This window comes from Polistes fuscatus, unplaced genomic scaffold (genome assembly GCF_010416935.1).
Source record: "Polistes fuscatus isolate 324 unplaced genomic scaffold, CU_Pfus_HIC Scaffold13, whole genome shotgun sequence".
In the NCBI taxonomy this organism is placed as follows: domain Eukaryota; kingdom Metazoa; phylum Arthropoda; class Insecta; order Hymenoptera; family Vespidae; genus Polistes; species Polistes fuscatus.
This window is the reverse complement of record NW_025113031.1, coordinates 767061-783168: the sequence shown is the minus strand read 5'-3', so window position 1 is coordinate 783168 and position 16108 is coordinate 767061. Positions and strand designations below refer to the sequence as shown.

The following is a 16108-nucleotide window of genomic DNA, read 5'->3' as shown; positions in this document are numbered from 1 at the left end:
ACAATTAAATGAGGCAAACTAATTAACGAATATTGATAATACAAAGGTCAGTATCAACGCAATTAGCTGTCTACGTGTTCGTACAAGGTATTGACTGTGTTTCTCGATCATCCCTTTCTTGTCTTTACCTTTCTTCTCGTTTCTGTTTTGTTTCGTCGCCTAATAACGCTTGACTTTTTCATACTCACGTACAATGAATTAATATCGTTCGTAACATATTTATGTATAGAAAAATAATATAATATGTTTCAAAGTACGATAAACGCATAAATCAATCTTTTCAATATTTTTCATTACATTTTAGCAGAATTGCTAAGTTAAGTTATTTTTTCTTTTCAACAATATTCTTTCTATTAAATCTATGCACAATTCAAACGTAATACTTATTATTAAGCGAAGACAGATCAAAATAAAAAGCTTTCGCTCTATTATTTGATATTATTATTAGATTGAAAATAAATGTTTGCGCCATGGTTACGTATAGAAAAAATTAATCATTATATCTCGTAGATCACACACACACACATATTTCAAAAAGTATAGTTGTTTTTTTTTTTTGGAACTTTCACAGGTTTCTTAATTAACGATAAAAGAGTCTGTATTATTGTTGTATGTTGCTGTAAGATATATTGCGATAACTATGAGTGTGCTGCATTCTGAATTCTTTCTAATACTTATCAAAGACAATTATATGATATTAAAAATATACATAGAATTCAGTTAAAATCAATATACGAATTAGTAATATTATTTTTATAAAAGTAAAGTGTAAGAAAATTTGTCGTTAATATACAAATGTTTTAAATCTTAAAATCGTTACTTTTGCTACAAGTAGTTTGAAGGCTTCGCGTTGGGAAATGAATTTTTTGTCAATGATGTATATTTTGTAGATAGAAAAGAAACATGTATAATCTTATAATACTAAATAATGACTTAGTTATTTTCCTAAGATGTAATGTTTCATATTTTAATAATTACTTTGACGATATTTTACTACCGAAATACAGTAATTCGTATCTGTGATTTAAATGTTTATACGTTTGAAATATCTTTTTTGGGAATAAACAAACATTACATATTCAATTAACATTCAAAGTGAAGCAAGTTCTTGCCTACTTTGCTGTAGCCATGCCAATTGCGAGGCCTACTGTAAAAGAAGCTAAGAAGAAATGGAATTCTGTGGGTTTGAAAGATGACGAATCACCAGTTATAGAGTGATACCAGCGTCTTGTACGAGATTCTCCATTTTTTAATAGTTGTTCTGCTTTATCTAATTTTTTATCAACGTATCTCTCGACCTGAAACAAGAAATATCTTTATTGCCCTTACACGTTTCTACCAATTTATGATTTTAGGATGTATCAATATTTTTTAGCAACGTATTGACACTTAATTTTATTTTCTATAGAATTAAAAAATAATATTGATATAATTATAATTAGATAGTAAAATGAAACGGTTATTGCATTACACTTTTTATTTAAATGCCGAAATATACTTATGTGTATAATATTATATATATATGTATATATATATATATAATTTTGTTGTTAAACCACATCATTTACCGAACGAGCGCGACTTTATTTTCCAAAACTATACTATGCTAAAACATCTTTACAACTTATATTATAAAAATGATATTTAAGAAAAAGAAGAAGATAAAAAGGGAAGAAAAACAAAGAAGAAAAGAAAAATGCTCTCGAATCACAGCATTGCTTATAGAAATTCGAATATACAAGATTTATATCTTCATAAAAAATTTGGATATTATTTATAGATTCACGATGCAAGGCCAATAATGAAGCCACCAAGGAAACTTGTTGCCACATAAGAATTCTTCCTGCACCATGCCCCTACCTATAAGAATACAAAATATACGTTTTATTTATAAATTAATGAAGAAAAGAACATTCCTAAATAGTCTGATCATTTATATATATATATTTTTTTTTAATTGACCTTATCCATGAACCTAGGACCCTCCCCAGTTACTTTCTCTTCTACTTTGTCAGTAAGTTTCTCAGCTTTCTTTTGAATTTTGTCCCAATTAACTTTGATATACCCTTGATGAGCAGCTATTTGTAAAATAATGATACCACCGCCTACAGCGAATGCAGCAACTTTTCCAACTTTCATAGTAAGGAAACCGGTCATCCTAAATGCGAGAAAAATGGAATTTACTATTTAAATGAGGATAATTAGATGCGGTATATATTTCCTTACCATCCAGACGTCGTACCAATTATAATCTGTTTGGTAGCCGAAGTTTTACCTACGTCCCCTAAAACTTTGTCTAAAAAGCTTTTGGCTTCCTTTGAAACATCTAACGTACATATTTCTTTACTGGTGCCTTCCTTGCTAGTTTTATCCCCAGGAAGATTCATTTTAGCACTATAAATATCGTATAGATTATTAAAACAATGCTTGGCATACGATAAATAGAAAATTTCAAATAAACAAACACAATAATGTGGAAAAATAAATTATGAAATCATCTTTCATACATATGTATGTATGAAAATCGATTTTAAATAAAACAATTTGAATTTCTCTCGTGCATTATTATTTAGCACATTTTGTTTATACTATTTTTTAACCCGATTAGATGAAAAACAATGACGGAATAAAGAAATAAATATCAATGACGGAATTATCGACATATATAGTAATAGAATAAAGGCTCGATGTTACACCTTTCATGATGAAACAAAGAAATGACAAACTATTTGTTCCAAATATTATATTTCATTCTAATGAAATACGTAAGAACAAAACAGAACAAATATTATTTATACCGTTTGTATAATTTTCTTGCTCCCGACGTAATTGAATTTTTCGACAATTTGGGCATAACACAAATATTTAGAGTAGATTTTCAAATTGTTATGTAATTTTTAATAATGACAACAATCGATTCTTTTTCATAATATTTTCATTTAGTTTAATTACACGTTTGGCTCACCTAATCGACGAATAAAAGATAATAATATAATAATCGATCGATTGATATCAGATGCGCGAACTGACAGCGTTAGAATGAGACTTTAACCGAATATAACGAGGAGGGTTTTAAACGAGAGAACATATTTAGTTGATACGTTGCGATAGCGCATTAACTACGATACCGTTCGGTCAAAAGCGCGGTAAATTTAAACGATGTATAACTTGATCTTTAATAATATTCTTATATCTTATATATATATTTTGAATGTTTAGGAAATATTACAAGAGAATAAAGTAGAAATAGAAGAAAGGATAAAATTAAACAAAGATATTTCTGATAAAGAAAAACAAAAATAAATGATAGAATAGAAACATTAAGTATTGTATCTATTTGAGTAGGAGCCAATGAACGCCGTGGAAGTAACCACGTATCTATCGCAACGGAAAGATTCACTGGATTAAATACGATCCCGTGTTTAAGACAGTCTTACGTCGCGAGATTTGTCGTTCTTTTGTAACCTCTTTGGTGCGTCGAAAAAGAAACAAAAAGATAGAAAATAAATAAATAAATGGAAACAAGAGGGGAAGAGGAAGAAAAATAGAAATACATTCGATCCGAGAGAAGAAAGACAAAATAACATTCCTTTTGATACAAATTGGGGAAAAACGATCTTATCAACGTTTGGACGTTGATCGTTCAGCTTGGATTTTCGTGAAAAAAATGTCTTCGAATGATCTTCTTTAACGTGTGTGCGGTGTTTTCGTTGATGTAACAAGTGTGTACAAAAATGGCCCAGGAAACGGACGATATCAACTTGACTCCTCAAGAATTACAGATATTATCTGAATTAGACAGGTGATTCAACGATTAATGCTCATAATCAAGAAAAGTGATTAGTCTTATACGCCAATATTTCGTTTTACTTTCTCTATATAATATATATATATATATATACTTGGATTAGATCTCTTTAACAAAATCACAATCTAACCTTAAAGTTTGGCTATCTGACAGAAAACAAGCGGTCAATTTTTTCTCCCCCTCCCCCTTGCCTCTCTTTCTCTTTTCAATTCGGGTTTCCCTATTTACCAAGCAACCTACTAACATCCTTTTTACCTTACTATACGCTCTTTCTTTCTCTCTCATTTCTACTACAACACATTAAGTTACAACTTGTTAATCCTTAAATAATCTTAAGGTACATAATTGACTTAGAATTAAAAAGCTCACATTTCGTTTCATTTCATTTAATTTGGTTCGATTCGAAGAAAATCTATGCATCTAATGTAGGTATTTAAAGAAAGAAACATTAAATGCCAAGTTCGCGCGTTTCTTCGTTTATCTTACAGAGGATACAATCTAAGCGAGAAGTAACATTATTTGTTTCATTTATTGTAACATTCCTTTTCGATTGTTTAATTATTGAATTTATTGAATTCGCGCGTAAAAGTTTAGTTTCCGAATAAATTATTGTTTTTCAACACGTTTTATCCGACAAACAATAAATACATATAATTCTATATTTAAATAAGTTCATCTCTAAGTGCATTTATATATATATATATATATATATATTAAAAGAGAAAAAATAGAAAAAATAGTTAACTTTGGATTTGTGGTAAATACTCTTAATGAGCTTTTTGTAATATTTTTATATAGATATTGTTTAAATAAATCCAAAATTATACAATGACATATTTGTAACAAATGCATACGAGTTAGATATGTTTTTTAATAATTTATCTTTCTACCGGTTTTCATGAAACTATTCTTGATGTTACTGCTACTTTGTGGATTTGTTGGTTTTAGTTATTTTTCTATCCTTTTTGTTTGCTTCTTTTTTTTATTATGCTTCATTATTTCTTCTATTATCTATAACGGAATATTTTTTGTCTTTCTTTGTACGCGCAGTCGACAATTTGGATTTCTTAAACTGAACGCGCCAGAGCAGATGAAGAGAAAGGCCTTGGTATTGCGTGCAATTAAGTACTTAGAAAGAATGTTGGTCCAAGCGCAATCTGAAAAGCAACGTAGAAAAGCGGATAGTATTAAATTAAATTCGGAGGAGCCAAAGGACGACGAAGAAGAGAATGGAATTAGTATTGATCCAAAGACTTATTGTAAATTAGGTCATTTTCATTTGCTATTGGAAGATTATCCTAAAGGTTTGTGCGTCTATTTTTTCTTATTAATTTATAATTATAAACGTTAAATGAGATATTTTATAGTAAAATTTGTATATTTTTACAGCCATGTCAGCATATCAGAAATTTTATTCGTTAAAAGGCGACTACTGGAAAGATGCTTCGTTTCTTTATGGACTAGGACTCGTTTATTTTCATTTTAATACCTTCCAGGGGTAAGTCTCAACTTGTCATATATATATTGTTCTCTTTGATCTTTTTCCTGCATATAATTAATACGAATCTTATGTACGTCTCTTTAACATTGAAATCTTCATCTTTGAGTGGATAAGGGGTAGGTAGCATTTGTATAGATGGAAATAGCACTGTCGAAAAATGTAGTTTCTTGCTAAAGTTGCTAGCCTTGAAAAGCAAGGGGCATCGGCCCTTCGATGATGTATACGCAAAGGTCATCGTTCCTTGCACCCTATTTACTATTTTTTTTATTTCTAACGGTCGATAACACAAATATCCATGTATATTTTACCGACAAATTTACTTATCCAGTAATCGATAATTGGTAATTAATAGTTTTCTTCTTTACCGACCGTGGTCATTTGACAAAGTCGTGTCGGTAATATAAACTTGTAAGAATTCTAACTTATCAACTGTATTAATTAATATTCCGACAGATGTCGGTACCGCGATTTTGTCGGAAAATTCTAAACTAGCGGTGGCTTACGTGCCAAACGATGTCGGATGTATGGCGCCCAGTTAGCGGTGCGGGGTGACGAATAATAGGAACAGGACGTCCATACATATATGTATATACGTACATTTATATGGATACCTTCTCCACGACTCTAATGAACACTGAAAAAACATTTCTCCTCGCACCTCGCGTGCGATCTCATACGCAAAGTCGATATTGCGTTATGAGGGCAATGTCTTTTCCCCGATTACATATTTCTCTTTATTATTCTGAATATTTCTATTCTTTTTTCATTATTTACCATTGAAGATATTTATTTACACGTATTAAACAATTAATGTTATTTATTTGCATTTCACGCTTTATTGAATTTCATTCCTTACATCTCGCTTATCGCACGCATATTTAAATTTCATCTGGATAGATTAATATTTCATTCAGTGGATGATATTGATTGATGCAGATGTTTTAAAGGCAAATATTTCTTCCATTCAAGATACACAGTTATTATTTTTTAAATACGAATAAACAAAAAAAAAAACTAGAAAATTTACAAAATAAAATGAGAGATCGAAACGAAGGAAGCACTCGCTTATTGCCTTTAAATCGCATTTAAATCCCATTTAAATACGGTTAATGCTTACCAATCTCTATTGTAAATTGCAATTCATGTCAATTAATCTCCTTAGTGTATATTATTAACGTTATACTTGCTCGTACGGGAACTGCGATACGTACTTAAATAACTTGCTGCACGTCATTTCCAAATTTGCAATGTGGGTCGTCTTTACGTATCTATAGAAATTACTCTCATCAATTTTATCCTGTAATAATAATAATAATATAGTTTATGCAAATTTAATTGTCATATCAATTGTCACTGCACAAAAAGTTCAAATAATTATTTAATGCACGCAATATGACGAATGGATAATTAGTACTTAACCTTTATTAAATGCCATTTTGTTTTTTCTCGTTGTTATTATCGTTGAAGAAAAACATCATTATTTCATATATTATCATCATTAATGTTTTCCCGCGTCAAAGTTGTATATCATTTAGTCAATATATATTTGTATTTTATATTTTAAACAAGGCTCATATATACGTTTGCTTATATATATTTTTGTATTATATTATTTGTGCGAATTTGAATTCATTTAGAACGATTCTTTCAATTACGATTCTATCGTAATTGTAATTATAAATAAGTTCAAAAAATATAAATAAGTTCAAAGTCATTTTTTCTTTTTCTTTTTCCTTTTTTCATCATTTCTTACAATTAGAGTTATCTTTTCATTTCAGATTGTCAGAGATATCAATCGTAAGAATGGAATCATTTTAATCCTATACATATATTCTCTATAGATTCCCTATAGAAATGTTTCAGACTTTGCAACTTTTTTTCTTTGATATCTTTTCTTTCCTTCTTTTCCCTTCCCATTTCTTCCCTTTCCCCATTCTCGCTTTCGTTCGAAATGAAAAAGCGTAGCAAGCTGTAAATAGGACTGCACGAAATCGTTACCGAGAATAAGGGAAACTGAAACGGGTCGCTCGATATTCCTATAGCTTGCTTCTGCCATCCCTGCTTTTACTTATAATTGTTCAAAATAACGAGAAATGATTTTATAAAAACACAGATGTCTTTCTACGTATAATTTATGTATCGTAATTTACATATATATATATATACACGTGCATAATTTGGCAAACATATTTTTTTTATATATTATATATTTATTATATATATTATATATATTATATTTATATTATTTATTATTATATATATTATATATTTTTGTATTTATTTCGTATTATTTTTATCCAATCTTGTTCATAAATTTAACAATTTGACTAACGTTGTTGTTGTTTTCTTTTTCGATTAATTTACTCGCCATTTTGTTATCGCGCATTAGTTCTCTTTTATTATTATTATTATGATTATTGTTATTCTATGTATAAATACGTTATTATTGAGTTGTATAAAATGATTCGCATATGCATACGTATGTACATAAATGTAGATGAAACGCGAATGTCCGCCATGAAGGAGCGTCGCTAGGTCACGCGCTGAACATAGAGATGCGTTGGGAGAAATCGATTTTACAGCTTTCTATCCCTATCCCTCTTGCATATTCTCTCTTTCTCTCTTTCTCTTTCGTCTTACACACGTGTTTCTTGCGCAATATGTGTATCATACATACGCGTTCCCGCACGTGCATTCATTCTACAAAGGATTACAATTCTAGTGGCTGCCATTTTGGGAAACAAAGGGTTTTGACCGGTTCGCTATTTTTTCATCATTTCTTTTACATTTTTTCCCACATAATTTTCTAATACATTTTTCATCCTTTATAAATCAAGAAATATTTATATTATATAAGTTTTAATGTAACTTAGATCAATCAATGTTAATTAAATTATATTAACAAGTTTCAAATTGCAATACGCTATATAACATAGTTTAAAAGTTAAAATTATTAAAACAAAATAGAAATATTCGTTAGAACTCGAAAGAGGATCGATCAAACGCTCGGACAGTAGTAGAAAAAAAAGTTTCTTTATTTCCTTGTAAAGTTTTCTAGGAAACGTTAGTGCCTGCGATGAATTATTTCATAGGATTCGCGATTAAAGTACTTAGATGAGTTTGCGGGATGACTGGTAAATCTTATAAATAATAGAATCGATAATAATGCGATATGGGTAAAAGTTCTTTCTTTTGAATTAGTAATATTATAAGCGTTTCATACTTTTCTATATCCATATATATTTCTCTTTTATTCTTTCCCTATAGTTGGTGCAATATGCTTCTCGACCAACTGCACACGGCGTTGCACTTGGCGCACACTTTGAAGCAGAGTTGCATGCAAGCTCTGACCCAGATTATACGATCGATGTTCTTTGCCCTAGATACGCCTTCGGAGATTCGTATTTTTTTATGCGTTGCTCCGGGACAATTATTTTCATTCATATACAAACTCACGTATAATTTTTATTTTCTATCGCGTAACCATACCAAAAAAGAACCATACCAAATATATTATTTCTATTAGTTTTCTTATTTTCCAAAATTAAAACAATTCATTTATCGCACAATTCGATTTAATTAGATAAATTATGCAATAAACTAATATACCAGTTTCGTTAACTTACAGTTAGAGTGTTGAGCAACTTGATATAATCAACGACTCATAAAAAGAAACTAAGTAAAACGTACTTTGATATATTATCTACATATTATACGTAGATAGAGGCTAGGATAAGAGTTTTTTTTTTTTTTTCAGCAACGATAGCATCATTGCTGTCATTATTGGTAGCAAAATGTATATATATATGCATTTTTACGTATCAGAGAGGGGGGAGGGGGGAGAAAGAGAGAGAGAGAGACAAGCTGCAACGAGGACGACAACGTCCCCCGGCGGGGGGTGGTAATGGTGGTGGTAGAATCGCCTCGGTATTACTTCGCGGATCGTTCGGCGAGGTCATGGTCAGCTGGCGTGCTGAAACCGAGAGTCAACAAACTCTGATGTGAGTAAGAGAACGAACGAACCGAATCGTGCGATCGGATTTTCAAACGTTCACCTAACGAATAAACCAACGAATTTTTCAACTGACCGATCGCTTATGATCATCTTATCCGGACATTTAACTTGTCTATCACCTAATACAAGCTCATTTTAACCCATCGTCGAGTGGTACTTTACGTGCTTGTGTTTGGTCGCTGATTATTATTTTTATTTTACTGTCGGTGTGTCTACTGCTAAAAATAATTCAGGATCGTTATTAATAGCCTTTCGTTCTCTCTCTCTCTCTCTGTCTATTTCTTTCTCTTTCCCTCTCTTCCTTCCACTCCCTTCCTCCTTTCGCATGATGTGATTGTTGTGTGGCAGGTGCAGTATTCACAATCGAGGAACGGCTTTTATTCTCAACCGTTCGCTCAGAAGATTCTCGTTTCTACTCGGTTCATGTCCTCTATACTTTGTATATTATCTATGGTTGAGTGTGCGTTCCCATATACATACACCTGGTTAGAAGCGCGCGCGTCTTTCGTAGCGCGCACGTGTTTCACCTTCTTCTCTCTCTCTCTCTCTCTCTCGTATTTATTTATTTATTTCTTTTTTATAAGACAAATAGTTTATATAATTTAAACTATTTAATAAAAAAAAAGAAGAGTTTTTCGAACGCGTTAACAAAATGACTTTTGTATAATATAATCATAAATCGAATATTATTTATATTATTATATAAAAATTTCATAATTAATTTTCTATAAGTATGCGACTAAGAAAATTTGGTAAGGAATAAAAAAAAAATACTCTCTTAAGCAAGTAACTTATTTATTTGTTATGAACGTTATTGATAGCGGGTTTCGTGACGTCGTTGTCGTCGTCGTCAGTTGACAGGGACGAGGTAGCAGCAGCAGCAGCAGCAGCAGTGGCGTGAAGCGATGCGCGCGCGCTTCAGTCGCGCCTTTCAAGCGTGACGTCATTGGTTAGCGAGGCGACGAATTAACCAATGGAGTGACGCCACGTCATTGACTGCTTATTCCTTCGTTTCGAGTCGTCTCCGTTGTCGTCGTCGTCGTTGCCGTCGTCGGCGTCGGCGTCGTCGGCGTCGTCGGCGTCGGCGTTGGTGGAGGAGACGACGAATCACGTGACGTCATAAGCCACACAACGGAGAGCCACGCCGCCCGCGCGCTCGAGTTCAATGACCTCGGGCACCCGAGTTCAATACACCGGCGGACTCGAGGAAAGATATACCAGCGGGCGGCCAGCTCTCTTGCGAGTTTACACCAGTGAGTTCCTTCTTTCGCTTCGACCTTATCCCTACACACCTCTTCTTCCCTTTCATTCCCTTCTTCTCTAGCGGGATTCTTTATTGCTAAGAGTCGTTTCTTTTATCTTTACCGTATCTATCCGATGTAAGTATTTTATATGAAATATTTATTATTATTTTCAATATCCCCCAATGTCTGTTCAATATGGCTGTTATTTCCAACCAATCAGGCGATTCGATGTATACGAAATAATCATCTCGAAATTTGAATATATGTATTATTACGAGTAACGTCAATGAACATCAAAATGAATTATTTTCGAATCAGTCAGTAGATGTGCATGAAAAGTTACGTACTCTTACTGTTACTCGAGAAAGAAAAATAATGACACGTCTCGTTTATTATTTCATTTATTCGAATAATTTCGACTATTTTTAGGTTCATTTTGGAACTTTTGACGTTTCGGAATCTCTATTATCGTTTGATTTTCGTTCAATCAATGACTACTTCTATTTCCGTATGCATATATATATATATTTTTTATCTGTGAATAATACCCATAAAAGAAATATCATTAATTGGAGAAGTTACGTTCCCAGAAAGAATAACAGCATTGAAAAGATTAGAATCTTTTTCAAGTAACGGTGTCGTCTCCTCCGTATCTTATTTGTTCATTTTCGTCTTCTTTCGCGATTCGACTCGCTACCGCGCAAGCTGCGTTTCTCTTTTTTATTTCTTTCCTTTGATTTATATTTATTTCATTCCTTGGCCGCGCTACCATTGGTCTGTTTTCATGCATTTGTCAACCAAGAAAGTTAAAATTAGTCGTCGCAACGTTGCACTGGGGGGAGTCAATGACACTTTTCTACTATACGTATTTCTCGATATGTGTATTCAAAAATTAGAAATTATCATACAGAATATACAAAGTTAGATGCGCGCGCATAATTCACTTGGATTTTTTCCCATTTGGATTTCCTCTTTTTCAACAATGTCGTTCGATACTACCACACACACACATGATAATAATATTATTTATCTTATAAGAAATACATCGTAAGTGCATACCCGCGTGATTTTCAATTATTTTTTCGATTATTCGTGAAATACAATTTCGAGGTAAGGGAAGTTTGTGCGTTGACACCATAAACAGAAGAGGGAATGCAGTAAGTAGGTACACTTGAGTCACGTGGTTAGAGAGGAGAAGGTGCGTGTCGAGACCACGTGGTTTTGCATCTGATAAGCGAAACTCAACATGAATGGAATTTACACCTACACTTTGTACTTTACCACTTCGGTAAATTCTTTCGATTATTTCGTTTTTCTTATACAATTAACCTATACTTACAAAAGTACAAGACTTATGTAAATTATACATACTTATGTGAAATATATTGATTAAATTATTCGAATGTGTTGTTTAACGTTTGTTTTTAAATTTAATCTTGCTTTCTATGTAATAATACATTGTTCGTTTATGATTGATATTATTAGAAGAAAAATTGGAAAATGGGAATGAGAAAGAATTATAGAAGAAAATGAAGCAACATAATCTATTATTATCACTCATTCGATCGTGTTCTTCTTCCTTTGACGCACAGATGGTAACTAGTAAACACCAGTCGAGTTTATCGATTCGTATGAAAGTAACAGTGTTCTTGTGAAAAAGCGAATCGGACTAGATAAGAGAAGGCGTTGGCATACTTTCTCGCTTTGGTGTAATATCTTCTTATTGACTTATTGTGAAATACTTGCTCGAGAGTCGAGACGCCTTTCGGAATTGTATATTCGGGAAGGAAAAGAAAACAATTTAAAATGGAACGATCGATTATTATCCTCCCGAAGAAAAAAAAACAAATTCCTGTGATAAAAAACTTTGATTTTGAGCTTATATAGAAGTAAAAGACAAAATCAAATGAAATTCATATTCATGTGTGGTAAGAAATAACAGTCGTGATTTTGACAAATGTCCTGATAGAAAAATAAAAGAAAAGATTAAAAGAATAATTGAGAATCACTGTAAGGAAGAATTTTTACCCCAAGATAAACCAACGGTGAAACAAGAGAAACGAAACCGGAAGACGGCGGGGTTTTATATACCTCTATGTATTTTGGGTACACGCGTATGTTTGCGAGAAAAGTGGGGGTACAAAATAGTCGCTCGACGAACGAGTTTTTTTCGACAAATACACAACCGATGCATTTTTGAAGTTTTAAACTTTTGTTTTCTTTTCTTTTTATTGCTTATGTTTTTTTCAAACGATATAACTAGTTCAGGGTTTTTTTGTTATCAACGTTACAATTTAAATGACAACCGTTGTATCTATCATGTATTTAAATTGCTTCCAATTTGATTTCTTTTTTTTTCATTGTTCAGTTTAAAATCAGCCTACAGTTTTCTCTTACAAGTGCATTGGCACATTTGCATTTTCATATTAATTTTCATATCAATCCTTTGCCTTCCTCAGTGTCGATGGATTCTAAAATCGATGTAACTAGACCATAATGAATTTTTCTATCGAAGAAAAAAGATAAAAATTGGAATTTGTAATAGATTTTGATAAAATTTGGAATTTGTAATAAATTTTGATAAAAATTGGAATTTGTAATAGATTTTGATAAAAATTGGAATTTGTAATAGATTTTGAATTGTAGACCATGCAACGTCCCTCATCGATCTATTTCTTAGAGAATAATCGAAAAAATCGGTTGACCAAAGTCGATTTAACAACAAGTAAGCTAGGAAACCGGCTGGAGAGAAGATACCGGTCGAGAGACCTTGACATAAAATTACCCCCTTTTTCGGGTTCCGAGAGGTTTCGATGAAAAGCTTTTATTATCTTCGCTTATTTATGGTCGAGATGATGCGTTACCTTTCGTTTGAAGCAATTAGGTTCTCCCTTTCTCTTACTTTTCTTTCTAAAGAAAATAAGAAGAAGATATGTATAATATTTAACCTATAATATAGTATTATCTTATAGTACTATATATACTGTTAATATAGATAAAAAATATTAGACACTATACTTTCCTAATAATATTCTACTTAGAACACGAAAGGATAAAAAAAAAGAAGTAAGAGAAATAAATGATGGAAGTTAGATGTTAAAAATTTCGTGTACGTGACAAAAGGCAGGTAGAGGTAGTAAAGAAGTTGCTTATTCGTAGTCGTCGCGTGGAGGAGGGTGAAAGGACAAACGTAAAAAGGATGGATGGATGCATCGGGCGGTGGCTCGAGCGCGATTGTCACGATGCGTCTGTAAAACAGGGCCATTGCGCACGCGCGCTTCCCCAATCGCGTCCGTCCGTCCGTCCGTCCGTCCGTTCGTCCGTGGATCTATCCATCCATCCTTCCTTCCTTCCTTCTTCCCTTCCCCCTCCCCCTCTTCCTCCTCACCTTCTTCTGTTGACGAAGGAGAGGAGTGCGCGTTTCCCTTTGGTGTGCAGTTGCCCTCCCCCTCCCCACCTCACCGCACTGTTCCGCATCGAACAACGACGAGAACGCCGCGGCATGGCTCTAGTCTCCCCACTCTTACGGAATTCTAGCCACCCCCACTTTACTCTTAGTTACTCCGTGCAGCCACCGTCGTCCCGGTCGTCGTCGCGCCAGTCGCATGAGAACCGTCGTGGGGAAAAGGGGTTTTTTTTTTAGTGCGCAGAGTTTGCCTTTTTCCTTGCTTCATACTGCCATTAGTCTATATATATATATATATATTATATATATATGTATATGTATATTTTAAGATATTAATATAATAATATTATATACGTGTGTGTGTGTGTGTTATTATCATCATCATCATTAGTTTATATAAATCTACAACATTTCTATATATGATCGATCGAGAAAGAGGAGAAATAAAGTGTTGTCACGTTTTCATCGGGAAATCTTGTTGTTGATAACAAAGCCCCCCAGTGTGTATAGTCGAAGAAAAAAATAACACATAAAGAGAAAATGTACAGCAATATTGGCGCAGCAGCATGTGCGTGGTAACGGAAACCGCGAGTGTTCATAGTAGTGTTCTTCTATAGTGATGTTTGCTATGTTGATGATAATGATGGTGTTAAAATGATATTAGTATTGTCATATAACTAGTTAGATTGTGTTCAACAGAAGAAAGAGAGAAACAAGAGAGGAAGGAAGGAAGGAAAAAGAAGAGAGTCATCGCGTCCCTGGTTCTTCTTTGTCATTATTATCGAATGAACAACGAACATAGGTGTTCTTGAGCGTGGTATTAGAACCGTAATAAACGCGGCGTCGTTCTTGGGATCGACGCCCTGCGTCCGTCCATCGATAGGTCGCGAATTGTGCTCGTGTGTGGATGATGGATGATTGAGTGTGATGTCTAACTAGTGTCAAACACTGTTTTTCCACATCTGCGTTATTTTCGAATATCCTTTTTCTCTTGTCCTATCCGTGCTTTCCTTTTTCTTCGTAAACTGTGATCATCGCAACCCACACGACCAAAAAATATCGGATTAAGATCTTCCATTATCTACTTACGGATCATTTCAATGGTTAGTTATTTCAAATACTTCTCTTTTTTCTAACCGTTCGTGAATGGTTTAACCGTTAAATGTCCTTGATGAAAGATAAACAAATAGAAGCATTGTTTTTGTTTTGTTTTTTTATTTAAATAGTTGATTATTGTCGAAAGATTTTCGGGTAGAGGTATCGCGTGACCGTAGGATTTTATTCTATGTCATACGAGAAATGGCCCTTTGGTTTTCGGAGCTCGAATTAGAAAAGGAGAGAAAGATAAAGATAGATGTATACAGAAAGAAAGAGAGAGAGAGAGAGAGAGAGAGAGAAAGAAAGAAAGGAAGGAAGAGAAAAAGAGAGAAGAGAGAAATGGCGAGTGAAAGCAGCCTGGGCGTGAAATTTTTGGCGACTGGCTCGATCGATGCTTCGTGGACGAAGAGGACGAGGGGGGTTCTTCTCTCCCTCCCTCCCTCCCTCGTTCTATACCATCATCCTCGTCCTTTGACCCTTAAACGAGCAAGCGCCGTGTGCGCGCAAGGAAGGTACTACAGCCCTTCCTTCCTTCCTTCCTTTCTTTTTTGTTTTTTCTTTTTCTTCCTTCCTTCCTGCTTTCTCGTCTTTCTTCTTTTCCGTCTTCTTACTCTCCCTTCGTTTCTCGTCTTATTTCACTTTCTATTATTAACGGTACGTTTTAAATTCATTTTGTTTACATATTATACATCTAAACAAAATTGTAACAATCTATTGTTATATTGTAATTATTCCGAACAAATATCGATTAACACGTTCCGTGCCAAGCCATTTGATGTTTAGAGCATTAAACAAATATGTCTACGTGTACCACCGGTGGTACACGTGGCCTGAAGATCAAGTTTAACGCGTGGCCACCGGTGATGCACATGACACGGAACGTGTTAATTTCGAATTTTAAAATGACGGATTGTTTCTAATTGTAAGATTCAAATGTGTGAGACATTCTAATATAATATTCCCACGAATAATGTAGAAATAATCGATCGGAATTGTCGATTAACGTGTATATTGGGTCAATGCAACAAGTCTCATA

At 33.4% G+C, this 16108-nt stretch overlaps 2 protein-coding genes across 9 annotated transcripts in view; one reads left to right on the top strand and one right to left on the bottom strand.

Moving 5' to 3' along the window:
* Positions 1–762: 762 nt before the first annotated feature.
* On the bottom strand, positions 763–3106 carry LOC122513882 (FUN14 domain-containing protein 1). Of its 3 annotated transcripts, none has more exons than XM_043630390.1 (4): positions 2966–3106; positions 2227–2394; positions 1963–2158; positions 763–1298 (listed from the first exon to the last, which is right to left on the bottom strand). In XM_043630390.1, the coding sequence occupies exons 2-4, from the start codon at positions 2385–2387 to the stop codon at positions 1113–1115; spliced, it is 543 nt and encodes a 180-aa protein (XP_043486325.1). In that variant the 5' UTR covers positions 2388–2394; positions 2966–3106; the 3' UTR covers positions 763–1112. The 3 variants fall into 3 exon arrangements, with proteins under 3 accessions (XP_043486325.1, XP_043486324.1, XP_043486326.1); XM_043630389.1 differs by lacking the exon at positions 2966–3106 and adding an exon at positions 2799–2959; XM_043630391.1 differs by lacking the exons at positions 763–1298; positions 2966–3106 and adding exons at positions 1564–1860; positions 2799–2959.
* A 241-nt stretch (positions 3107–3347) lies between these two features.
* The window catches only part of LOC122513881 (histone demethylase UTY), a 40619-nt gene continuing 27858 nt past the window's right edge, over positions 3348–16108 (top strand). For 5 of the 6 annotated variants that reach the window (XM_043630383.1, XM_043630381.1, XM_043630385.1 and 2 more), the window contains exons 1-3: positions 3348–3802; positions 4859–5112; positions 5198–5306. In XM_043630383.1, coding sequence (XP_043486318.1) covers positions 3735–3802; positions 4859–5112; positions 5198–5306 — 431 coding nt within the window. In that variant the 5' untranslated portion in view covers positions 3348–3734. Of the gene's footprint in view, positions 3803–4858; positions 5113–5197; positions 5307–14293; positions 15078–16108 lie in introns of those variants that run through there. The other variant, XM_043630387.1, reaches the window with a different exon arrangement.